Source organism: Vipera berus (assembly GCF_964194415.1).
Source record: "Vipera berus genome assembly, chromosome: 1".
Taxonomy (NCBI): domain Eukaryota; kingdom Metazoa; phylum Chordata; class Lepidosauria; order Squamata; family Viperidae; genus Vipera; species Vipera berus.
In genome coordinates this window covers 299,980,509-300,007,014 of record NC_138202.1, presented here as the reverse complement: position 1 = coordinate 300,007,014, position 26,506 = coordinate 299,980,509, and the positions used below count along the sequence as shown (strand labels likewise).

Genomic DNA, 26,506 nt, shown 5'->3' with positions numbered 1-26,506 from the left:
AATCATGGGATTGAAAAGGATCAAAAAGGGATCCAACCCAAGTTTCTGACATAAATTTCATCAATCTGCTGTTTATAGGAACCAGATCACAGTGCACCACAAGTAAATATAGTATAAAAGGTGCCAACATTTATCATTCATTCCTAAGTCAAATTAGGTATTTATTCCTAAATAAAGTTTACTGAGTCAGGGAAACATATTTGCCTGTTAACTATTAAATTAGTTTATAGATTTTTGTGGCCTAAACTTTAGTATCTTGAGCCAATTTCAGCAGTGCACAAAGTATGTACAAATATGCAACAGAGATGATCGAACAATTATTAGAATAGCAAGAGGCTGCCAAATCATGACTGAACAGGACAAGAGTCCTTATATCCTTTGAGGGATTGTAATGAATCTGCAGCTCTGGGGTGGCCAGCTAAGGTTTATATGATCATCATATATCCTCTTTCTCCTATTGCCCTATTGCGCTCAGTAAATTTATGTCATTCTTTGAGTTCAGTGGGACATCTTCTTGCAACAGTGAATCAAGCAAGCGAAAACATATATAAAATGGAACCTGAAAAAAATCAGGCTCCTTTGGTGGAATTGATTTATTTCAACTAAGTTTATTTAGAGCCTTGGTGGAGCAGTGGGCTAATGCCTCCTTAAGTAACACCTGCTGCCTGCAATTAGTTCAGGTTCGCGTCCCACCAGGCTCAAGGTTGACTCAGCCTTCCATCCTTCCGAGGTAGGTAAAATGAGGACCCAGATTGTTGGGGGCAATTAAGCTGACTTTGTAATAATGCCGCTTGGGGGTGTGTGTGAAAGCCCTAACAAGCAGGCATATACATAGAATGAAGGCTACTGCTAAGCTTGTAAGCCGCCCTGAGTCTTCGGAGAAGGGCGGGATATAAATGGAATTTTTTTAAAAAAATATTTTTCAAGTGAAATTCAAAATTGACATACACCTCACTTCCATTAATTTCCATTTTCCGTGTCAGATTTCTTTCATTAAAGCAAAAAAGCATTTATCTTGAGGAAGGGATGCTAGACACCAGTGGTGGAAACTTAATGCATTCACAAGGCACTGGCTATCAGAACATAATGCTTGAATAGTCCTATAAACCTAACAGAAAATGAGTTCCAAATTTGCCATTGAAAATACATAATTGGGTCTTTTTTGTAGTCTTTCATCTTTCATACCGACTCCATTTTCTTTCTGCTGTTTTTAACAGTAGGAAGAAATAGGTCTTGCTCCTTTTCTACTTCTTTTCTACTTACTTTATCAGAAGCCAGCAGCCAAAAGGCAGATATACAAAGCCTTTTGTTTCTTCAGCCAAGAGTTCATTAAATACTAATTTATGGTAAATCTGTAGCACAGAGTGCAAGGTTTACCCATCTATAGGAAAGCTCTGGGCTGAAGAAACTGAGTCAAAATATCCAAGAAGTACATTACCTTTTGCCACCACTAAGGAGTCCAGAGAAACAAAATGCTAAGACAGGTAAGCCCTGAAAAATGAAAAGGGAGAATAGGAGAGAGGAAAACAAAGAAGTTGATGCATTGCTGAAAGGAATAGCTCAATTTATCTAGAAACCTTGTGACTAGGTAGCATAGATGAACTTTCCTACTATGCAGGGGTGTGTGCCCATATGTGCCCATGTCAATCAAAGCCTTCAGAAAAGGTGCCCTGGAAGAAGCAGAAAGCTGCCCATGGTAATTTTTATTTATTTATTTTATTAATATTTCTATACCGCCCTTTTCCCGAAGGACTCAGGGCGGTGAACAGGGCAAGAATAAAATGCGAAATTACAAATATTAAAAGAAGATTAAATAGTTGCCCATTAAAAAACAATTAATACAATACATTTATAAAAACCCCAAAAGTACAGCAATAAAACCCCCACCAATCCCCCATCAGGCCAGGCCGGCTTGTTCGAATAAAAATGTTTTCAGATCGCGGCGAAAGGAGCGAAGATCGGGCGTATTAGAAGCAAAGCAGAAGAAAAACCGACCAGGGAGGGCCCAGTTATCCCACTTGTGCTAAGTGCTTAGAATAAGTTAGCATGAGTAAAAGTAAAAATGACCTAAAATGCTAATTGCTGAAAAATTGAAAGAAAAAAAGTCAATAGTTCAAAGAACACAGTTACAGTACCTAATGCGTGCCTTTTATGAAGCTGACTGGGTTTATTTTACTTTGTTCCATGTCCACATTTTGTTAAGACAAAATGAAATATATAGCTTTTTTCCAACTCTTTATCATAGACAAATTTTTGCTGAGATAATCATTTAATTCCATGTCATTGATAATAAGGCTGATTGTACCTATATGAGTAACCATAAAAAAATTCATGACAAGGAACTTGTCCTAGCCACCAAAATCATAACAGTGTGAGTTCATCCCAAAGGTATTTTTGAATCTAGGAATGGTGTTTTTCTTTCTTTCTATCCTTTAGATTTTTTCTTTTATTTATAAAAGAACAAGGATGATATATGTTTTTCCTAAGTTAAAAATCTCAATAATTCCACAAGCTGACAGAAAGTTGTTAAATATCTTTGCCAATTCAAGCAGAGTCTGCCATTATAATTTTTATTCAACAGTAAAACAGATCACTTAAATGCAAAAGGTAAAATAGTGGTTCTGTATAGTCTAAGATAAAGAGATTATTTATAAGGGAAACACTGAAATATTATGGATCAACAAGCTGTCACTAGTGATCAGAAATACTTAAGGACATTGTTGAACATGTTACTTATGCTCTAGTCTAGTCTGCTGGAGGCAGTTTGTCTATCTGGTTATTTGGTTAATAACTATTTTGGTAAATAGTTTTTATTGTGCTTTAAAAAGTATTTTAAAAAGTAAAAAGCATTTTGGAAAAGTGTGTTGAGGCTAAAGAATTTTTAATACCGAGTCCTTCGGGAGAAGGGCGGTATAAAAATTTAATTAAATAAATAAATAATACATATTAACTCCCTTTTTATGACTCTGTAATCCCTTAATTTGGGGTAGAGTTGGGGCAACTAGATGGAGCTGAGCATTTACTAGCCAGATGGCCTTCCTGACACCACATGGAGTTTGCAGCAGATTTTTTTTTGCGCCCTAGGAGAGGAACATCTGCTGATACCTATGATTGAACTTCCAACCTTCTAAGTGGGAGGCTAGAGTCTTTACACTAAGCCATCACGCCATTCAATTTTAATGCATACTGTATTATTTATTTATTTTATTTTATTTTAATTCCATTTATATCCCGCCCTTCTCCGAAGACTCAGGGCGGCTTACAAGCTTAGCAGTAGCCTTCATTCCATGTATATGCCTGCTTATTAGGGCTTTCACACACACCCCAAGCGGCATTATTACAAAGTCAGCTTATTGCGCCCAACAATCTGGGTCCTCATTTTACCTACCTCGGAAGGCTGAGTCAACCTTGAGCCTGGTGGGACTCGAACCTGCACTAATTGCAGGCAGCTGGTGTTACTTAAGGAGGCATTAGCCCACTGCTCCACCAGGGCTCTGTAAATATCGTTTATAGCTATCTTTACATTTCTTCTACCTGTACAGATGTCTCTAGATTAAGGGTGAGCAACATGCTGAAGGGTGATCATGTTGCTGAAATTTAGAACCAAAAATACTAGAAATTGATAGCACAGTTTTTAACTCCAGAAACAGCAAAATATTATAACTTGTACTTGTTCAAAGTCACAAAAAGTGAATGTTGGAAATTTCCTGTATATAAATTGCAATCCATGCAATTAGGTCACTTTGTTATTCAGATGCAATTTAGACACTTCTAAAGGATGAAATTTTAAAGAACCATAACTCCAAAATCCTGGCAGTGAAGTTTAGCATCTTCATTCCAGTCATTACAATTTAGTTTGCTGCAAATTTTATTTTGCTGTAGAGGAAACAAACAACCAAAATTAAAACAATTTACCATATAAGATCATGAGACATTTTTCCAAACTCTGTTCTTGATTCAAGCACCAAATCAGATCAGAAAATAGAGCAAACAAAAGTGTGCAGAATAATTTTGTTACTTTGAAATTGTTTCATGTTTATGCAACATTATAAATAAAATTGAGTGGTAATAATAATAATAATAATAATAATAATAATAATAATAATAATAATAATAATAATAATAATAATAATAATAATAATAATAATAATAATGAAGAAGAAGAAGAAGAAGAAGAAGAAGAAGAAGAAGAAGAAGAAGAAGAAGAAGAAGAAGAAGAAGAAGAAGAAGAAGAAGAAGAAGAAGAAGAAGAAGAAGAAGAAGAAGAAGTTGGAAGGGACCTTGGAGGTCATCTAGTCCAACCCCCTGCTCAGGCAGGAAACGCTATACTATTTCAGACAAATGGCTGTCCAGTCTCTTTTTAAAAACTTCCACTTGTCAATTGTTCTGTCAGGAAGTTTCTCCTTAGTTCTAGGTTGCTTCTCTCCTTGACTAGTTTCCATCTGTTGCTTCTTGTCCTGCTTTCAGGTGCTTTGAGTCTCAACATCTTTTTTACATCATGGTGACCAAAACTGGATGCAGTATTCCAAGTGTGGCCTTATCAAGGCATTGTAAAGTGGTATTAGTACTTCACGTGATCTTGATTCTATCCCTCTATTAATGCAGCCTAGCACTGTGTTGGCTTTTTTGGCAGCTGCAGCACACTGCTGGCTCATATTTAAGTGATTGTCCACTAAGACTCCGAGATCCCTCTCACAGTTACTACTATTGAGCAAGGTACCACCTATACTATACATGTGCATTTGATTTTTCCTGCCTAAATGTAGAACCTTGCTTTTTTCACCATTGAATTTCATTTTGTTAAATAGCACCCAGTGTTCAAGTCTGTCCAGATCCTCCTGTATCTTAAGCCTATCTTCTGGAGTATTGGCTATTCCTGCCAGCTTGGTGTCGTCTGCAAATTTGATGACTTCCCCATCTATCCCCTCATCCAAATCGTTGATGGAGATGTTGAAGAGCACTGGGCCCAGAACAGAGCCCTGGGGCACCCCACTACACACTTCCTTCCATGTAGATGCAGTTCCATTGAGGACCACACGCTGAGTACGGCCTGTCAGCCAGCTACGAATCCATCTGGTGGTGATGCTATCTAACCCACATTTTTCTATCTTATCAAGTAGTAGGTTGTGATCTACTTTATCAAATGCCTTACTGAAGTCCAAGTAAATTATATCTACAGCATTCCTCCAGTCCACTAATTTTGTCACTTGGTCAAAGAATGCAATAAGATTTGTCTGGCATGATCTGTTTTTGACAAACCCATGTTGGCTTTTAGTGATGACTTGGTTTGCATCAAGCTGTTCGATGATTTGTTGTTTGATTATCTTTTCCAGAATCTTCCCAGGTATTGAGGTCAGGCTGATAGGTCTGTAGTTTCCTGGATCTATTTTTTCCCCTTTTTTGAAGATGGGAACTACATCAGCTCTCTTCCAGTCCTCTGGTAGTTCCCCAGTGCTCCAGGATCTTTGAAAAATATAGTTCAGTGGTTCTGAGATCACGTCTGCCAGTTCCTTGAGAACCTTGGGGTGTAATCCATCTGGTCCTGGTGATTTGAACTCGTCTAGGCTGGACAGGTGCTCACTTACCATTTTTTTGCCTATCTTAACTTGCGTTTCTATTCTGTTTTTTATGGCACTGGTTTTGGTAGGTTGGACTGTTTTTTTCCGTTTGTGTAAAGACAGATGCAAAAAACGAGTTAAATAGTTCTGCTTTCTCCCTATTTGCTTGTCACCTTTTTGCCACTTTCCCCCACTAAAATGGACCAATCATTTCCTTAACTTTTTTCTTGTTTTTTATGTTGAAAGAAGCTTTTTTTGTTATTTTTGACTTTGGTCGCAAGCCTTAGTTCATTTTGAGCCTTAGCTTCCCTCACTTCATCTTTGCAGGCAAGGGCTATTTGCTGATATTCTGCCTTAGTTATGTGCTCCTCTTTCCACTTCTTATACTTGTCCTTTTTATCTTTCAATTTATCAGAGAGTTCTTTATGCAGCCATGCTGGTTTCTTTTGAGAGCTGTTATTTTTCTTCTTTGTTGGTATTGTGCTAGACTGGGCCTTTATTATCTCACTTTTCAAAATTTCCCAAGCTTCTTGAGTTGTTTTCCCCTTTAGGATTCTCATCCATGGAATTCTTCCCAAGGTCTCTCTAAGTTTATTGAAATTAGCTCTTTTAAAGTCCAAGACTCTAGTTTGACTCTGTTCTATTGCTTGTGCTTCCAGAAAGTTGAATTCCAATATTAAATGATCACTTCCCCCCAAGGTTCCTGTGGCTTCGACACCTTCTATCATTTCATCTCTGTTAGTGAGAATTAAATCCAATATGGCTAATCCCCTAGTTCCCTTCTCTACTTTTTGGGAGAGAAAGTTGTCTGCTAGGTTTGTCAGGAATCTGTTTGATCTTCCACTTGGTGCAAAGTTTGTCTCCCAGTTGATATCAGTCCCCCATTACTATTGTGATGTGCTTCCTACATACCTTAGTTAGCTGACTAGCAAAAAGTTCATCTATTTCCTCTGCTTGATTGGGCAGCCTATAGTATACACCTATGGCAATGTCATTTCCCCCCCTTTTATATTGACCCAAATACATTCAAGTTTACAGTTTTCATCATTGCTGTGCTCTATTTCTGTAGAGATAAAGTTATTTCTTATATAGAGAGCAACTCCACCTCCTCTTTTGTTTAGTCTGTTTCTTTTAAATAATTTAAATCCCTCTAGCTGTGTGTTCCATTTGTGGGTTTCGTCCCACCATGTTTCCGTAATATCCGCCCTCATTTACCTGAATTTCTAGTTCACCCTGCTTACTGTTCATACTCTGCGCATTGGTGTATAAACATTTGAGTCCTTTATGACTGACCCTGTGTTCACTTGCTACATAACTTGTGTGGTGCCTGAGTTCCCCTATTTTCTTAGATTGCCGGGGACAGTGATGTTCTGTATCAATTAACTCACTGTCCCCGTTGTTTAGTTTAAATATCCTGCACTCCGAGGCCCCTGCCACCCCTGCTGTCCTTCATTGTCTTCTTGCTCCCAATGCCAATGAGGCATGTCCAGCCTGTCTCTTCATGATACAGCTATGGGCCATGTGAGGCTAACTTCCCTAGGTCTTGTGAGGAACTCGCTATCTGTGACCTGGGGTAGAAAACGAGTGTCCAGCAGCTGCCTCACGAACAGCCAGACTGCAGTGGCAGCAAAAAGACAGCAAAGATGGGCCAAGGCAGCAGGGATGAAATAGGCAGGTGGAGTAGCTGAAGCACCCCTGCAGTCATAAGTCCAGGTGGATTGCTACATGCCCAAATTCTTATGATGTAGTTAGTTCTTGGGGCACTACAATGGCATAGCTTTGGGGACTGGTCAGAAGTCCCTTTGTTCAGCACTGCCATAAGTTCAAACAATCACAGAATGAAGGGTTGTTAACCAAGCAACACACACTGAGTGAGACACCAATCCCTGTAGTTTTCTTGGCAACAAATAAAAAATGATCAAGCACTGTAAAATCATAGGAACAGGTCATCTGCAAAACCAAAATGAAATAAGCAGTCTGGATAAAACTGGAATTGCATATAAAGATGCCTAGCCTATTTTGGAAGCTGCTAAGTAACTACCTCCTTGGAATTGCCCATTAATAAACAACAAAGAGATTCCCTTCCAAACATAGGATCTTCCAAATCAACATCAAAACCATCAAATAGGTTTAGCAGTAAATAGGCAAGCTGTACAAATCATAGAGTATGTGTAATATAACTCTTGCTTTGCATGCTGGTCAGTAATTTAGTGGTATTCTGTACCAGCTAGAGCTTCCAAACCATCTTCAAAGGTTGCCTACATAAAACACATAATAATTTAGATGCAAGATCATTCAGATACGTTTTACTGTCAACAGGTTTCCTAAGCTGCATGGCCCTGACTTGTTCAAGCCTTTTAAAACTGAAAATAAATAGATTACCAGTACAACTAAGCATTTATCTAATATGCTTTTTGCAACAGATGATTCATTGGATTCTGAACCAGTTGAAATCCACAAATAGTTTTCACAAACATATTCTATATGTAGTTTCATAGAACCATAGAATGTAAGGATTGAAAGAAATCTTGGAGATCTTCTAGTGCAAGAATCCACTGCAATCATATTGCTGACAGTTGCTTCCAAGCTTCTGTTTAAATATGTTCAGCAAAATAGAGTCCATCATACTTCGGATACAATTTGTTCTACTGTTGAACAGCTCTTGATATTGGGAAATTTTCTCAAGGGCCCATGTAAAATTTTGAAATTTTCCCCTGAATTTCTTGTACAATTATTTCTTGTCCCATCTTCTAGAATAATTCTGAATAATTCTAGACCCATTTTCTACATGATACCCCTTCAATTACTTGAACATAGGTGTGGTCTTTACCTCAGTCATCTCTTCGGAATACACCAGTACCTATAATATATCAGTACCTATAATCCTTCCTCCTAGAGTTATTTTACCAGACCTATTATCTTGGTTAATCTCTTTTGGTCCCACTCCAGTTGGGTAATGACCTTCCTAAAATGCAATCCCAGAAATCCCATTTATATCCCGCCCTTCTCCGAAGACTCAGGGCGGCTTACAATTTAAAGCACAAATCAATGTGCTTAGCAATAGCCTTCATTCTATGTATATGCCTGCTTATTAGGGCTTTCCTCCCCCAAGCGGCATTATTACAAAGTCAGCTTAATTGCCCCCAACAATCTGGGTCCTCATTTTACCTACCTCGGAAGGATGGAAGGCTGAGTCAACCTTGAGCCTGGTGGGACGCGAACCTGATTTTGAAATCACTAGTTTGACCAACAGAGATTAGAGAGGAACAGTGGCATCTTTTGATTTTCATTGATGCTGTACTTCATTGGTGCAACCTAGAACTGCTTTTCCTTTCCTTTCCTTTCCTTTCCTTTCCTTTCCTTTCCTTTCCTTTCCTTTCCTTTCCTTTCCTTTCCTTTCCTTTCCTTTCCTTTCCTTTCCTTTCCTTTCCTTTCCTTTTTTATTTTCTTCTGTGTCAAACTTGTGATCCATCAAGGCATGCAGATCTTTTTTGCATATGGTGCTGCCAGAGATGATACTCCCATCTTATACTCTCAATATTTATACTTGATTTTTCTTACCCCAATAGTAAGAGTTTTTATTTGTCCCTGAATCTTGATACTATCATCCAGAGTGTCTCCTGTTTCCTTTATTTTTATGTCCATGCAGAGTTCATAAACTATTATTAATTTGTTAAATAGCACAAAGCCTAAAATAGAGACCTGTGATACATCTCATCAAAACTTTAGAGCTGTTAATACTGGATTCAACCCGCACATACCCATGTAATGGTAGAATAGTTAAGCACATATTTCGCCATCTTCTCTACCAAGAATGTAATGGGAAACCTTGTTGAAGGCTTTGCTAAAGTCAAAATATGCTGTGTCCACAACATTTTTGTGGTGAACTAAACTGGTCACACTATCAAAAAAGAAGATCAGGTTAGTCTGGCATGATTTATTCTTGACTGAATCATGCTGACTCCTGCCAAGCAATGCATTCTTTTCTAAATACTCACCAACTGACTGGTTAAAATCTGTGCCAAATATTTTGCCTAGTAGTAAATCAGGGTAGCAGTAAAAGAGTGTCTAGTTACCTGGAACTTCTTTTTTTCCATTTTGTGAAGATAGGGATAACATTTACCCTACTCCAGTTCCTGGCATTAAGCTCATCGTATAAGATTTCTTAAAGATCACAATAAGGGCAGCAAGATGACATTCTCAACCTCCCTCAAGACTCTTGCATGTAGCTACTTTGTTCTTGAAGATATAAACTCATTCATATTAGCCAGGTGTTATCTGCCTACTTCTTAACTTTTGGGGTGGGGGTGAAATATGGTCCGTTGTAATGCCTTTTCCAACTAACAAATATTATTACTAAGTATAAGCTTTCGTGAGGGGGGATGTCTTGGAGCAGGGGTGTCAAACTCAGTTTCATTGAGGGCCGCATCAGCATTGCAGTTGCCCTCAAGGGGCCGGGTGGGTATGGCCTGGGTGGGTGTGGCCTACTGGGTGGGCGTGGCTAGAGTGCGTATGGCCAGCTCCACATCGTTCACATCAAGGGTGCCTATGGGGGCCTGGGCAGGAGTGGGACAGATCTGAGGGTCTCTGGCAGAAAGAGGGTCTCTGGGCCAGGGCCAAGGCAGTGGGGGCCGTTCCCTCACTGTTTCCAGGATGGCTTCACGGGCCGCATGAAACCACTTCGCGGGCCGGATCTGGCCCCCGGGCCTTGTGTTTGACATGTCTGTCTTGGAGGAAAGAGAATGGGAGAGGAAAATACTTTGGTTATGCAGATGCAGGTTACCTCTGTAAGGCAAAGTACAAGTAGCAGATCAGTTAAATACCATAATGTGTAAATACATATTGTGATGATTGAGATCCTCTGAAATTGCCTAAAACCTTTTGATGTGTTTGAGTTCAACAACTTCTCATTCAATGGTACTATTAAAGTTGCACTATAGCCTGATGAAATGTCTGCTAAATATATTCTTCCTTCATTTACTCATCCTACATGCTCAATATGAAGGAAAGGTGGACTGGAAGAAGATGGGCATGATTTTAAAATTGGAGGAAGAAACTCAATAATTTGTGCCATGCTGATAATACTATTTAATAACCAAAATGCAAAAAATCTGCAAGGTCTGGTAATAAAAGTCAATGAGCATAGTGAAAAAAATGAGATTAAAATTAAATATAAAGAAGATCAAACTAATAACAGGTACAATGCTGAATGAAGACTGACAATGGGTCTTTGTAATTGCAGTTCTCTCAGTGTTTCTGCAGTCAAATAATTGCAATTTTGGCACTTGGCAATCAACTTGAAATTACAATGTTGCAGCATCTTGGAATACTTGATCACCATTTGTGACTTTCACTGCCAGCTTTTGAAAAACAAAGTCATTGGGAAACCTGGTGGGAAATTGCAAACGGTGATTACATGACCATGGGACACTGTAATCATGCAGTATTCTCCTAAGCCACAACTGCTGTGGCAAGTAGCCATAGTCACATGATGACGCACTTTAAAACCACATCTTACAACCACATTACGTAGTGATGGAGTTACTGGTCCTAATTGCCATAATTAAGCAAAGGCTACTTCTATGTGCTGCCTTGACTCTTTAGTGATTATTCCCACCCTCCATTTTCTATATACCCTTTGGATTCTAAATTCAGTTAAAATTGGGGGGGGAAACAAAACTAATCAAAGAGGGTGATTTCCCCTGGTGCCCTCTCATTTTTCAATAATAATAATAATAATAATAATAATAATAATAATAATAATAATAATAATAATAATAATAATAATAAAGTTGGAAGGGACCTTGGTCATCTAGTCCAACCGCCTGCTCAGGCAGGAAACCCTATACCATTTCAGGCAAATGGCTGTCCAGTCTCTTCTTAAAAACCTCCAGTGTTGGAGCATTCAACACCTCTGGAGGCAGGTTGTTCCACTGGTTAATTGTTCTAACTGTCAGGAAGTTTCTCCTTAGTTCTAGGTTGCTTCTCTCCTTGACTAGTTTCCATCCATTGCTTCTTGTCCTGCTTTCAGGTGCTTTGGAGAATAGCTTGACTCCCTCTTCTTTGTGGTAGCCCCTGAGATATTGGAACACTGCTATCATGTCACCCCTCACCCTTCTCTTCATTAAACTACACATACCCAATTCCGTTCCCTATATGTTTTAGCCTCCAGCCCCCTAATCATCTTTGTTGCTCTTCTCTGTACCCTTTCTAGAGTCTCGACATCTTTTTTACATCGTGGTGACCAAAACTGGATGCAGTATTCCAGGTGTGGCTTTACCAAAGCATTTATCCGTTCAACATCTTGGTTTTGAGAAGTTCCCAACTTTCCTGCATTCCATTTGTCCTCAGGATATTGTCCATGGGATCTCTTCTCATTAATTATTACAACTTTATTAATAGCATTAAAGCATCATGATACTTGAGAGGTTATAAAAGCAGAGCTAGTCACAGCAGAGGTAGCAATGTAGCAAATCGGGGCTGATCTTGAAAAAAGAATCAGATCTTGTTAGTGCTTGCATGCTAGGGCACCAGGAAATTCCAGTGTTATAGGCTGGACAGGAAATCAAAACATAGAAGGCAATGGTAGATCACTTCTCTATAATTGATAAGAAAACAATATAGCTGTCTCCGTATATAAGTCAGAATTATCTTCAAAGACATGTTGCCTTCTTTTACTCATACATACAGGGTTATTGTTATTTAGAAAGCATCCAGAAACCAAATGTAACTAGTAGAAGTAATGTCATATAGGACATTTTTTACCAGCAAAGTCTGAATTCACTCACATCCTGGACTGAGAGATACCACTTTTTTTAGACCATGGAGATATTAGCACCTGTTGGTTTAGAATAGATATTTGTTGGTTTGTTTAAATTAATTAATATGGCCATCCATCTCAATACATGACTTTGGGTGGCTAGCAAAATTTAAAATGTTTGTTCTTTGTTTTGTTGTAAGAAAAGATCAAATGTTAATATTGGTTTAAAAAAAGTGGGAGCCTGAATAAGAGTAGGATTTGGACTAAATCATGCTTTATGTTAAGAGTCCTGGTGGTGCAGTGGTTAAAGTGTAGTATTGCAGGCAAACTGTCCATAGTTCAAGCTTGACAAACCTCAAGGTTGAGTCAGCCTTCCATCCTTCCAAGGTCAGTAAAATGAGGATCCAGATTGTTGGAGGCAATATGCAAATAATACTTCTACTTTGTAAATTGCTCTGAGAGTGCTGTAAAGCACTATGGGGTGATATATAAGCCTAATTGCTATTATTTCTTATCTCTGGCTTAGGATATTTGATTATTTCCTTCCTTCCTTCCTTCCTTCCTTCCTTCCTTCCTTCCTTCCTCCCTCCCTCCCTCCCTCCCTCCCTCCCTTCCTTCCTTCCTTCCTTCCTTCCTTTCCTTGCTCAGAATATTTGTTTTAAAGAAATAACTAGCAAAATACACAGACAAAAAAAACATTTGATTTGGTGAGTGAGGATACCAAATAATTTTAACAATATCAGAATGCAGAATGAAAAAGATATAGTTCAGTAATAGCATGCATGTTCATGCGCACGCGCACAAACACACACAGAGACACACACACACGCACGCACATTTAATTCCAATACAAAATATAATGTAACTTGCCACTTTTGTCAGTCTAATCTGATTCATTGCCATAAATTCAGCTTTAACTTAATGCGCAGGAAAACCGCAAGTAAGAGTAGTACAGAAATGTTGACTAGTTGTACTATGCATTAGTAAAAATTCTAAACTCGGTTGCTTTTATCAGGTTTGCTGAAGCAAAATCTTTGGGACAAAAAGTAAATGATGTAAGACATCAAATCAGTGAGTATGAATATTTCCTTTTTTAATATCCAAATTATATTACATATTACACTGCGTAAAACATTATGCCTGTCACTGGAATTAGTTAATTAGATATTTCTCTATTCTGATAATTAGCAATATTTTATCACTTATACTAATTTCCTGTTTGTTTAATAAGCTTTTTTCTTCAATTTCAGTCCATTCTGTTAATTCTAGCAATACACATCCAATTTATATAAATCTCAAGGTCAAAAGAATTTTGTATTTCAGAATTCTTCCTCTTAACTCTGATTATGCTAATTGGGCAACGGAAACAGTATGGCTTATTTGTCATATGACCAGTGCTTTTTTTGTAAAAGAAAAAGGTGCCGGAACTCACACATGTCATACAACCTGCCTTGCCTACCCTACAAGGTTCCATCCAAAAAAGGTGCCGGAACTCTGTTCTGAGCATTCTATGACAAAAAAAGCCCTGCATATGACTATAAAGAATGGCATACATCAAATCATACATGGCTACTTCCCTGATAGAATTATACTGAAAAACCAGCACATAGGAATTATAGCCATCTGTGCTTGAAGCTAGATATTTACGTTACTTGTATTTTTGTTTTAGATTCCATCAAGCATTCGTGGCTACTCTAGTATGCTCAATGAAGTCCAGACCATATCAGTATTATTTTGTATTTGCTAGCCAACACTTAATCAATTCAATTCAATTCAATATGATATTCTTTACCACAAAGGTCATCAGAGGACCTTTTGGTGAGCCACTTTATCCAATGTAGAATCCATATTACAGTCTTGATGATTTGTAATGCTCATGACAGACAGTGGTTGACTCTATTTTAAAATTCTGCCACAAATATTTTAACATACTGATTTTCCACTGGAGCGATCACTGTTTCACACCAGAGGTATGGAAAAAATCTAGCCACTTTCCATGATATACAGTGGTATGCCATGATGCTTGCAATGAGGTGATCTTAGTTGGATATGTTAGTAGTTCTCCCAACTTTTCAGAGGGATCAAAGAGTAGAATTCACAAGTGCTAAATCTGCAGCTAAGTTGCTATCACCAAAATATACTACTGGAAAATGATATTTTTTTCTACTATTGTGTGATAAAACAAAAAAATAAATGAATTGCTACCATGAATATGTTGCTTTGTATCTGCAAATTGATATTAATCATTACTGTATAATGACAGCTGAAGTTGAGACTTGTCTAAAATCATGTAATAATATATTTATAAAAATGGTAAGACTGGTACATATGGATTTCTGTTCTAAATTTAAATTAGAAAGTACTATCTGAAAGGGGAATTTTTGAAAATCATGCATTAGTTTCCCAGAAATTAAAGGAAGTTATCATGCATACTTAATCCCAATAGGAAACTGTGAGAAGAGCTAATGAGCAATGTCAGTAGCATAATATACAGTATATTACCCAAGGTCTTACAAACTTGGCAAAGAGAAGGAATCATTAAATGCAAAGAAAAGGAAGACAATATTAATGTTTCAATGATCAAAAGGTGCTATAACTTTTTGTGTGTACATACAAGCATTCATGATGATAAGGCTCAGCCCTCGTGATGTTTATGATGTTTTCAGTTCTTCAGTGCTTTACATTCCTAGAATTTGTAATTATGTCAAAGACTAGCAGTGCTTTTCAAGAAGTCCACTTACAGACTTTTCAAAAAAAAATCTACCAAATTCTTTGTCCCAAAGATGCTTTTTCAAGAGGCCCCTGGACTTTTTTGTTTTTCTTTGAAGACATTTCGCTTCTCATCCAAGAAGCTTCTTCAGCTGTGACTGGATGGTGGGGAATGGAAGGATTTATATTCCTTGAAGATAGCTGGTCATTTGCATTCTTTTAGAGAGTCATTGAGGCCATTGGAGGTTTATCTCTGTGCTTAGGGTCTCCTGAGTAGTGCAAATGGGTGTAGAGCCTTCTTGGAACTACTGAAAGGACTGTGATATAGACTGCATATAGATAATGTTGTATCCCTCCCCCTCTATTGAGAGAGGACTGTTCATTTTGACATAAACGGCCTCTTTAACCACTCTTTCAAATGAGCGGTCCTCTCTGTCCAAAATGTGGACTTTGCTGTCTTCGAAAGAATGGTCTTTGTCTTTTAAATGCAGATGTACTGCTGACTCTTGTCCTGATGAGTTTGTTCTCCTATATTATGCCATGCAGGCTTCAGCTGTCTATCTGCATTTAAAAAAACAGCAAAGTCCACATTTTGGACAGAGAGGACCGCTGGTTTGAAAGAGGGGTCAAAGAGGCCATCTATCTTGTCTACAACACAAGGAGCATTTTATAGAAAAAAAATTACAGGTAGTCCTCAACTTAGAACAGTTCATTTAGTGACCATTCAAAGTTACAACAGTGCTGAAAAAAGGGACTTAAGACCATTTTTCACACTTACAACACTGCAGCATCCCTGTAGTCACGTGATCAAAATTCGGATGCTTGACAACTGGTTTATATTTATGAACATTGCTGTATCCCAGGGTCACGTGATCCCCTTTTGTGACCTTCTGACGAGCAAAGTCAATGGGGAAGCCAGATTCACTTAACAACCGTGTTACTAAATTAAGAGCTGTATGGGTTCACTTAACAACTGACAAGAAAAGTCATAAAATGGGGCAAAACTCACTTAACAAATGTTTCACATAGCAACATACATTTTGGGCTCAATTGTGGTCATAAGTCGAGGACTACCTGTAGGTAAAGAAAAATGGTTAACTTATCAACAGTTCTTACAACAGAGACATGAAAAATATAAGAGGACATTGAGATGTCAGCTGACTCCAGAGGGGTTTCAGTTTTTAGTGTTTTTAATATGTATAGTTAAGAGAAAGATTTAAAGTAGAAAATAGGACATTTGGAATGGAGCAGCAGCAGACATAATTTGAAGATGAAGTTGAACAATATAGAAATTATGAACATGTCATAGCTATAAAGTATAAACTTATATTGAAATTTGAAACAGAAATAGAACAAGTGAAAGACTATATGATAAAATGGGCTAAGTACTTTGGACACAAGGGTAACATATAGAAGGAAAGAAATTATTGTGAAATCTTAGAGAATGAATCAAATATAAATCCTTTATAACCATTGTCCCAAAAACCCAGAAGCTTCTTTATAATTTTTTATTTACTTTTTCCTATTTTTTTCTTACTTATTTTCTATTCTTCCTTAATTTCTTTCTTTGAAATATTTTCATTGTTTTTATCTTGTTAAAAGTTATTCAATAAAAATTATATTAAAAAAGATGTAAAAAACGTCAAGTTCTTCACAGTGGTCAAAATGTAACTTAATATTTTTGGAAATGCACTCTAGACAAAAGCATAAAACTGGACAAATCCAGGCCACATGATCCGCACCCCTAAAATAACTGTTTAAAAAGATCCTATCTTTTTCTTCTTTAATTAGTTATTAAGTAAGATATTTCATTAACTTATTTAGTGCCTCAATATGACCATGAAATTTATTCCATTAATTGGCCTAAACTTTCCAGAAGTGGAAAAAATCAGTGCAAATAATTTATAACTAAATTATTTAATTTTCTTAAGGGAAACAGTTGTTCTTGTTATTCTGTGCAAAAAAATCAATTAATGCTGTAATTGAAGCTGAGTGTAAAAGGAAAGATAAATTATTGTTGTTCCAAAGTTTCAGTTAAAACAAGACTCCTAGAAATAGGATTTCCTAGTAAGTCAGTAAGAATGTATACAATTTTATTCTTTATTTAATAAATGTTCTTCATTTATATAGAATGCCATTACTAGCACATAGTACAATTGCATCACTCCATTTGTTATATTAATAGGAATGGTAGAGAAGAAGTGCAAATTCATTGGCTAGAAACTTGCTATTTTTCTATAGTGCTACATAAAACTTAGTCAAAAGACAGTGCTATGTCTTTTGTGTACTGGTATCACAATAAGTACATTTTTCAGTTATCATAAATAATTGGGATACCACTAAAGGAAAATGGGAACACATTAGTTCTTCTTACATTTCTATCTTAGTTCCTCAATTCCATCCCCCCTGATCACATGCCTTTTTCTTCAGTTTTTTAATATGTGGACCCGTACACATCTCCGTATTTTCCCTATTTCAGTCTGTTTTGCTTTGAGAAACTGATATATTTCAATTTGGTTTGACCTACTACTGATTTAATACTCATTCTCTTACATATCAATGAAAGAGACTGATGGAAAGAAATAACAAAGAGTGAATCGCAGGTATCTTCACCTGCTATTAATATCCTGTTTGGGGCTTGTAGGCCTTTTGTATCATTTTTAAAAAATCCACCTGGTATGCAAAACTTCAGCAGAAATATTTTTTATTAAAAACTGTGGTTAGTAATATTGCCTTTGCTGAATAACTAAAGTAAGCTCAAATGAAAGCATGAGTTAAAATGAAGCAAAGAGACATGGGATCATGAAAATAAGATGCAGCTGTTGTAGTAAGTAAGTGGATGAATGGAAAGAAATATCAATCAAATGGCAGGGAATAAGAATTTTCAGGTTACCTCAAGGGGAGTACAGAGGTTTATATGGAAATGTATTTTGAGGAAATATCCAGTGGCGTTAATAAAAGGGATATCTATAGAAAAGAGGGTCCCCAAATTGTTATTTGGACTCTTAATTCTAGACTTCAAATAACATATAGAAATAAATAACAAACTTGTCCATTGTAAGAAATAAAGAGGGATTTTCCCCGTGTTCTCAAATGCAATATTGAAGATCTTTGGAATATTCACCAGACCTGCCTGTGTCTACAGCTACAATCACTATTAGACTTAATCTAGTAGACCCCCATGAAATAATTGTGTGAAAAAAAATGGATGATTTATTTTAGGGGAAACAGAAATATTATATCATCTTCGTATTACTCATTATACATAAATTTAATATCTCAGTTATGATACCTGCCTTTTGAGCATGCAATCCCTCCCACAATCCACGAACACTTTGAAGACCTAGTTGTTCTCCCGGGCCTGGGTTACAGTGGATGGATTCCCTAATTTGGTGTATTTTTGCACATGTTTTTGTGTTAAGTAATTAGATCCCAATCTTCTTTACTTACTTTGTATTATGTTTTTATTCTTTCATATGTTGTGAGTCAGTTTGTAATTGGACAATATTAAGTCATATCCAATAAATAGGTTTCCGGGTGCTACACCGGCCTCGGGCTCAGGGTAGGGGTGGGGGTGTGGCTGTTGTCATGAGGGAGACCTTGTGTCCGCGGGAGGCCACCGTCCCCCAGATAGTCGGGTGCGAGTCTCTCTTTTTGAGATGCGGCCCTGGTGCGCAGTTGGGCTTGCTGCTGGTGTACCTTTCGCCTAGTCACATAGCAGCAGCCCTGCCCGAGCTCCTCGATGTCCTCTCTGGGTTGGTGATTGAGTTCCCGAAACTTATAGTTTTGGGGGACTTCAATCTACCATCGCTGGGAGGATCATTTGAGTTGGCTCGGGAGTTCATGGCTTCCATGACGGCCATGGACCTGATGCAAGTAATTGCGGGACCGACTCATGAGGGAGGCCACACTCTTGACTTAGTTTTCTTATCTGGACGGTGGTTAGATGATCTTGGTGGGGGCTCCCCAATTGTTATGCCCCTGTCATGGACCGATCATCATCTCCTGCGGCTGGTCTTCCATTTTGCCACCCCCCGCCGTGGGTGTGTGGAACCAATTAAATGGTACCGCCCCAGACGCTTAATGGATCCCCAGAGGTTCCAGGCGGCGCTGGGGTCCCCACCTGCCTCCCTTGCTCACAGCTCGGCAGACGCCTTAGTGGAAGCCTGGGAAAGGGCAGCCACTGAGGCTCTTGACCGAGTTGTACCCCTGCGGCCCCTGACCCGGTGCAGATCCTGTCGAGCTCCATGGTTCTCCGCGGAGCTCCGGGAGATGAAGCGTCGGAGACGGGGCCTAGAGAGCGGTTGGAGATCCAGCCGATCCGAATCCGACCGATTGCGACTAAGAACCTATACTAGGTCTTATCTCGCTGCGATAAGGGAGGCGAGGTCTAACCACTTCGCCACCCTTATCGCGTCCGCAGATAATCGCCTGGCCGCCCTTTTTAGGGTGACTCACTCCCTCCTGAATCAGGAGGTGAGGGAGGAACCCTTGCAGGGCCGTGCCGAGGAGTTTAACCAGCATCTGTCGGACAAAATCGCTCGGATTCGGACCGGTCTGGACTCTGACTGGGCAGAGTCTGTCAAGCAGGACGCGGGCGGTCTTGTTGATATCACCTGGGAGGAGTTTGATTCTGTGACTCCGGAGGAAGTGGACAGGATCATGGGGAGGCTGAGCACCACCACATGTTTATTGGACCCGTGCCCTTCCTGGCTGGTCTATGCAGCCCGGGAGAGGACACGCAGCTGGTTCCAGGCAGTTATATCGGCTTCTCTGAGTGAGGGTAGCTTCCCCGCCGTCTTGAAAGAGGCGGTGGTGAGGCCTCTCCTCAAGAAGCCTGCCTTGGACCCAGCTGTATTGAACAACTTTCGTCCTGTCTCCAACCTTCGCTTTCTTGCGAAGGTCGTTGAGAGTGTGGTGGCACATCAGCTCCCTCTGGTCCTGGATGAAGCGGATTATCTAGACCCGTACCAATCGGGTTTCAGGCCCAGGTACAGCACGGAGACGGCATTGGCCGCGCTGGTGAATGATCTCTGGAGGGCTCGGGACAGGGGGCATTCCTCTGTTCTGGTCCTATTAGACCTCTCAGCGGCTTTCGATACCATCGACCATGGTATCTTGCTGCGGCGTCTCAGGGGATTGGGAGTGGGAGGCACGGTTTTACAGTGGTTCTCCTCCTATCTCCAGGGACGTTCGCAGTCGGTGTTGGCAGGAGGGCAGAGGTCGACCGCGAGGTCTCTCATTTGTGGAGTTCCTCAGGGGTCGGTCCTCTCGCCTCTCCTGTTCAACATCTATATGAAACCGCTGGGTGAGATCATTCGTGGTTTTGGAGTTGGGTATCATCAGTATGCTGATGATACCCAGCTTTTCCTTTCGACCCCAAACCACCCCAGTGATGCCCTCAACGTGATGTCCCGTTGCCTGGAGGCGGTTCGGGTCTGGATGGGGAGGAACAGACTTCAACTCAACCCCGACAAGACCGAGTGGCTTTGCATACCTTCATCCTGGGTTTATTCGGACATTCCACCTCTCGCTATGGGGGGTGAACTATTACCCCCCGTAGATAGGGCTCGCAACTTGGGAGTCCTCCTAGATTCACGGCTCACCCTGGAAGACCACATAGGAGCTGTGACTAGGGGGGCTTTCGCCCAGGTTCGCCTGGTGCGCCAGTTGCGGCCCTATCTAAGCCGGGATGATCTATGCACGGTCACTCATGCGCTCGTGACCTCTCGACTAGACTACTGCAATGCTCTCTACATGGGGCTGCCCTTGAGGACCACCCGGAAGCTCCAACTGGTACAGAATGCAGCCGCGAGAGTTGTGTTGGGAGTCTCCCGATACTCCCACGTTACACCTCTGCTCCGTGAGCTGCATTGGTTACCAGTTGCCTTCCGGGTGAGATTCAAGGTACTAGTAATGGTATTCAAAGCCCTACATGGCAGGGGTCCGGAGTACCTGAGGGAACACCTGCTGCCGGCATCGACTTCCCTCCGCCCTGTGCGTTCCCACAGAGAGGGCCTCCTCAGGGTGCCACCGGTCAGAGAATGTCGATTGGTGGCCCCCAGGGGGAGATCCTTCTCTGTGGGCGCCCCGGAGCTATGGAACCAGCTACCGGTTGAGCTCCGGACGGCGCCCGACCTTCGCTCCTTTCGCCGCGAGCTAAAAACATACTTTTTTGAACAAGCTGGCCTGGCCTGATGAGGGGATTGGGGGGGGGTTGCTACTGTTTTTTATTAGGTTTTAATGATGTATTTTAGTATGTGGGCATTTATTTAATCTTGTTTTAACTTTTGTAATTTGTATTTTTATTCTTGCCCTGTTCACCGCCCTGAGTCCTTCGGGAGAAGGGCGGTATAGAAATAGTATTAAATAAATAAAAATAAAAAAATAAAAAAATAAAATATATAGTGACAAAAATAAAAGTCAATAAAAACATAGAAATAAACCATATTTACACACCATTCAAAAGAGCCATTAAAAAGCTCAGAAAGAAACAACAAAACCCAGAACTGATCCTCTCCAGCTACTAACTCCCAGATAAGCAGGGATTAACACCACACAAATAATCAAGCAGAACACAATATACTAATCAAGGAACTACGAATGAGAAAACCACACCTCCACCAACATTGGCACGGCAAACTCAATAGGTGGACAAAAATGCCAAATCCAGTCTGAACATCTGGCTGACTGTGACAATTGCAAAAGGCAGCTTTACTCAGAACAACCTACATACTGTGATGATGCCTTTAACACCATCAGACATCAACATCTGCTTGTCCCAGGTTCTAAGGAAGAATGATAGATAATAAAAATGCCAAATCCAGTCTAAACATCTATCTAAGCCGCCCTGAGTCTTCGGAGAAGGGCGTGATATAAATGGAATTAAAATAAATAAATAAATAAAATAAATGTGCAACCAATCAATTATAATAACAGAAATTGATTCATAACTCAGAATGAATTGAAATATATCATGTAAGAATATCTACTGGACTAGATACAATAAAAGAAGATATATAGAAAAGAGGAAACATTTAAAAATTGTGATATATCATCTAATAAAAAGCACTTATATTGTTTTTTTTAATTAGTTGATAGGGAAGTATAGAAAAAAGCATTCAGTTAACTTCCTTTTGCATACATACCATGATGAAACGAAACAAATTTTAACGGAACAGAATATCTGTGGCTCAGGGTTGAAATGGAGAGTTCTTGGTGTTCTCTGTGCTTAATTGTTTCCTTGCAGATGTTTCATTACCCAACTAGGTAACATCTTCAATAAAAGTGAATCTGGGGTTTGTTGGCTGTTTATATATAACAGTTTGCCTTGCTAATTTTACTGGAAATGCAGTTTCCTCCTTGGTGATTCCTTGATTACTTTCTGTCTAGTGTTGATGCTTGCTGTTTTGAATGGTAGGCAAATGTGGTTTATCTCTGTATGGTTGATTTCTCTGAACTCTATGGTTTCAGAAATTCCCTAGTAGTTTGGATTTGGCTTAATATAAATGTTAATAGCTTCCCTATTGAAACTGCAGCATCAGCATAAATATGCAATTGACTTAAAGGACAATGAACCTTCACAATGTGCAGTTTTACTCTTGAAGTTTTACTGTTTTTGAAGAAATTGTGGTAATGGGCCAACTCTGTATTTAATTCAGAAAGAGATGTGATAAACACTGAAAGCAATATCCAGACACACACCATCTAACTGAAAAAAAAAGTTATTTACAAGCTTACTCATTTGGACCCATGCAGAATCACAGGGGTGTCAAACTGCCAGCCCACGAGGCAGATGCGTCATGGCAAAACCGCACCCACCCCATTGCCAGCAATGGAAAAAAAGTCATGATACGTCATGACAGGTCATGTGACGTTGCGACTTTGACACCCCTAGATAGACCATGCTTGATTGTGATGTTGTGGATCAAGCTACATATGTATTTTGTGTTTCCTTTCCTCAATTGCCCCACACTTTCCACTCAAGTTACCACTGCTGCCAACTTCCTGGGTCTGTTTCATATTAAACAGCATAGTGAGTTTGACTATTTCTTCACTTTGTTGTAGGACAAATTTGCTTTGCTGTTGTTGTGCCAAATTAGTGGAGCGATCAGAAGTTAATGTAATGGCCATATTTAGGGTTATACCCCAAGATTTTCTGTCTCTTGTAAGAAGAATGTTCCTTTGATAGAATAAATCCCTGATAGAAAAAGGACAGAAATAAAGATTTCAAATTAAATTGTTTGGGAAGGTTTCCTAGATATTTTCATTATATAGTTTTCATTTTACATCCAGCTCTTATATTCATGTTAGCTGGAAACAAATTTTTATCAACTTTTGAGACAATTGTGCCATAATATAGTTTGTTTTAACAGAGGTGACAAGAAATAAACCTAACACGTATTTGTAATTATTTTTAAACTATATATCAAAATAATTATAGCATTCTAGACTTGAAATATTGGCAAAGGACTGCCAATCTCGCTCACCAAATCAGGATAAGGAAGAGTTTCCTTGCCTTAAGTCAGCTTCCTTAAACTGCTCTTAAAACACTGCATTCTGCAAAACACTGGGAGGCTGTGTTGCTCTTGGTACTCACTCTCCCAGCACAGACAAAATCTTTGAACTGTCAGCCTCTCTTCGCTTCTCCATTATGAATCCCTTTACCAAGTAAGCATGCAGTTAGATGATCAGGCCTCTGGATAAAAGACTTGAGCTCTAAGCATGATTATTTCTCCCCTGAAAGACAGAACACAATGTATTAAAAAAAAACACCCTGAAGCTTCAAATATGGTTGTGAAAGGGTTATACTGTTTTGCAGTCCAGCTACTTTTAGATCTTCGGAAAGATCTTTTGAGGAAGGGGATCCTTTGGAGATTATTTCATTTTGTGAAATATTGGCTTAGGTAGGATATGTGAATCCAGCCATTTGATTTTTAAGCTCTAGTTTAAGGCAGGGTTTCTCAACCTTAGCAACTATAAGACATGTGGACTTCAGCTCCCAGAATAGTTAAGCCAGCCTATCCAAACATACCAGTTCATTGGTTTAAGGCTTAATATATTCATATCCAACCAAATATGGTGTAATTTAAAAAATTACAACTGTGCAAAACCTAGCTTAGCATAGTATGTAAACCAAGCTAATGTTCACTGTTGCTTTTTTCTGTCTGTTCAAATACAGTGCCAAAGATTTTGCCATTAGACAAATGGCAAAATAAACATATATATTTACAGTGAACAACGAAGCATCTATTTTCCTCTTAGAGGTGCACTGAATATAAATAGCTGTGTAATAAAACATAGGGAAATATATAAATCATATATGAAAAACGGCAGTACGGAACTAGCAATACACATAAAATTTACTATAAGAGCTGAGAGAATTACACATTGAATACGTAATTGCACATTGAAATAACATAAAAGTAGGCATCAGATGAGCCTCCCTTTGATTTTCCAACCACTTAAGTAGTGTACCTATGTAGTATGTTTTACATTGATGAATATATTTTAATGTTCACCAGACTTATATCATATTTACCTGTATTACTAGGCATAGGCCTGAGAATGAGGAGCTGCAAATCTTTTGCATGCATGTCATTCATGTTAATAGAGTTTATTTCAGAATTTAGTGAATTAAGCTGCTCACTAAGCACTTTGTAATAAAAATTATGTCTGAATTTTAATTTATGCTGAAATCTAGGTTTTTCTAAGACATTGTTTGATATTATATATACTTCAGAGCAAGTTACTTTATTAACAGACTTCCATTTTGAGTCTAAAAATTATCATAGTGTGATATATTTTATGGAAATAATAGTTATGATTTCTAATCAAACTACCAAATGGTTCATGTAACAGTTATCTTTCATGGGAATTTCTACTTTGAAAGAAGGAAATTGACTCTGGTTTGTGCTTATTTTTTTCTGACAATGCCATTGACCTATTCAAACAAGATTCTTTAGCTGAGAAAAATGAAAGCCTTTGCTTTTTCTTCTAGTTGCTAATTAGGAGCATGCATATGAAAGAAAGAGTAATAAATTTAAATTAACCTCATTAATCTAACAAGCAGAGTTCAAAGAAAACAGACTTAGCTCTCCCTCATAATTTTTCTTTCCTCTTCATTTTATCTTCCCTATTCAGTCATGCCTTATGTCTTGCATCAAAAGTGTACTCGGTTCTTTTGTTAGTTTCATCTCCTTTCCATACCTTGGGATGATAAAAATGTTCAGAAACTAAAGCCAAAGACTACTAGATTAATCACAGTTCCAATGACAGCTCACTGCATGCTGAGTGAATTCCTCAATTCCCCCAAATGATTTTTTTGCCAGAACATGTGGAACTACAGCATTCAACATTTTATTGGTACTGTTATCTCCAAACCAAGAATAGCTTTCTTGGAAAAAATGATTTGGTTTCTTCTGTGGGAATATTTTTAGCAGCTTGTTTGGTGAGGTTTCAGAAAATATAATTAGTAATAAAGATGTCAGCCAAGTTCTAAGTTCAGTTTTAAGCAAACTCTACTTAAAAGACACCTTGTCTATAGTTCACATTATCAAGATCAAAAGGAGTACTTCTATAAGAACATACAATTGTTCACTGTTTCTTGGATAAATATTTGTGTTTCTGAAAGTTATGGAAATGCAGTACTAAATGTTTGAAGTCTTTCTTTGTTTATATAAAAGGGCCTATACATATAACAGTGCAGGAAACATTTGCCTTCAACTTTTTATTTTAGATAATTTTCTGGATTCATATAATTCACACTTTTTCAGACTACATTCTTATAATGAATGCTACTACACATGACCATAGTGAAAGAAATGCTTTGGAAATAATAAGGTAATTTTTTTTTGAACACCTAGTTGTTTACACTGCAGCAAAGAAAAAAATCCACATTAGTATTCTAACAGCTGTTGATGACACAAACAGATGATTTTTATTATATAGAGTCTGCTTATTTTCTCTTTGTGGTCATATACAGATGGAAGAAATTACTGTGATTCATACAATATAAGATGATAGTCCTTAGCCTTTTCCATTCTGAAGCCATTCCCATGACACTAGTAAAAATGTTTTGTTTTCAGCAAAACTGATCTTTTATAGTGATTAGGACAAAATTGGTAACAAAGAGTATGTGATATTGAATTGATATTGTAATAGACATTGAACTGGGATGAACAAATGGATCTTCTAACCCAGTTTGCTTTTGATACCCTAAATACCTCTAATTTCATTTGAGACTGATATCCCTGTATAAGCATCTGTACTATTAAGTCTAATTTAATTGGAAGCTGCAATCATCTACCCTTTGAATGGGTTTTATTTATGAATTGACCTGCATATAATTATGCTGTTATAGGTATCTTATATTATCTCTTCATTCTTCAAAATTGCTTGACAATCTGACATAAAGTCACCAAACAAGCTGCTAAAAATATTCCCACAGTAGAAACCAATTCATTTTTCCAAGAAAGCT

The 26,506-nt window shown here is 38.5% G+C and overlaps 1 protein-coding gene across 1 annotated transcript in view; it reads left to right on the top strand.

Moving 5' to 3' along the window:
* The window catches only part of KIF6 (kinesin family member 6), a gene marked incomplete at its 5' end in the record, with an annotated part of 130,746 nt that overhangs the window by 67,434 nt on the left and 36,806 nt on the right, over positions 1–26,506 (top strand). The window contains one exon of the mRNA XM_081325200.1: positions 13,334–13,389. Within this exon, the coding sequence (XP_081181326.1) occupies positions 13,334–13,389 (56 nt within the window). The remainder of the gene's footprint in view (positions 1–13,333; positions 13,390–26,506) is intronic.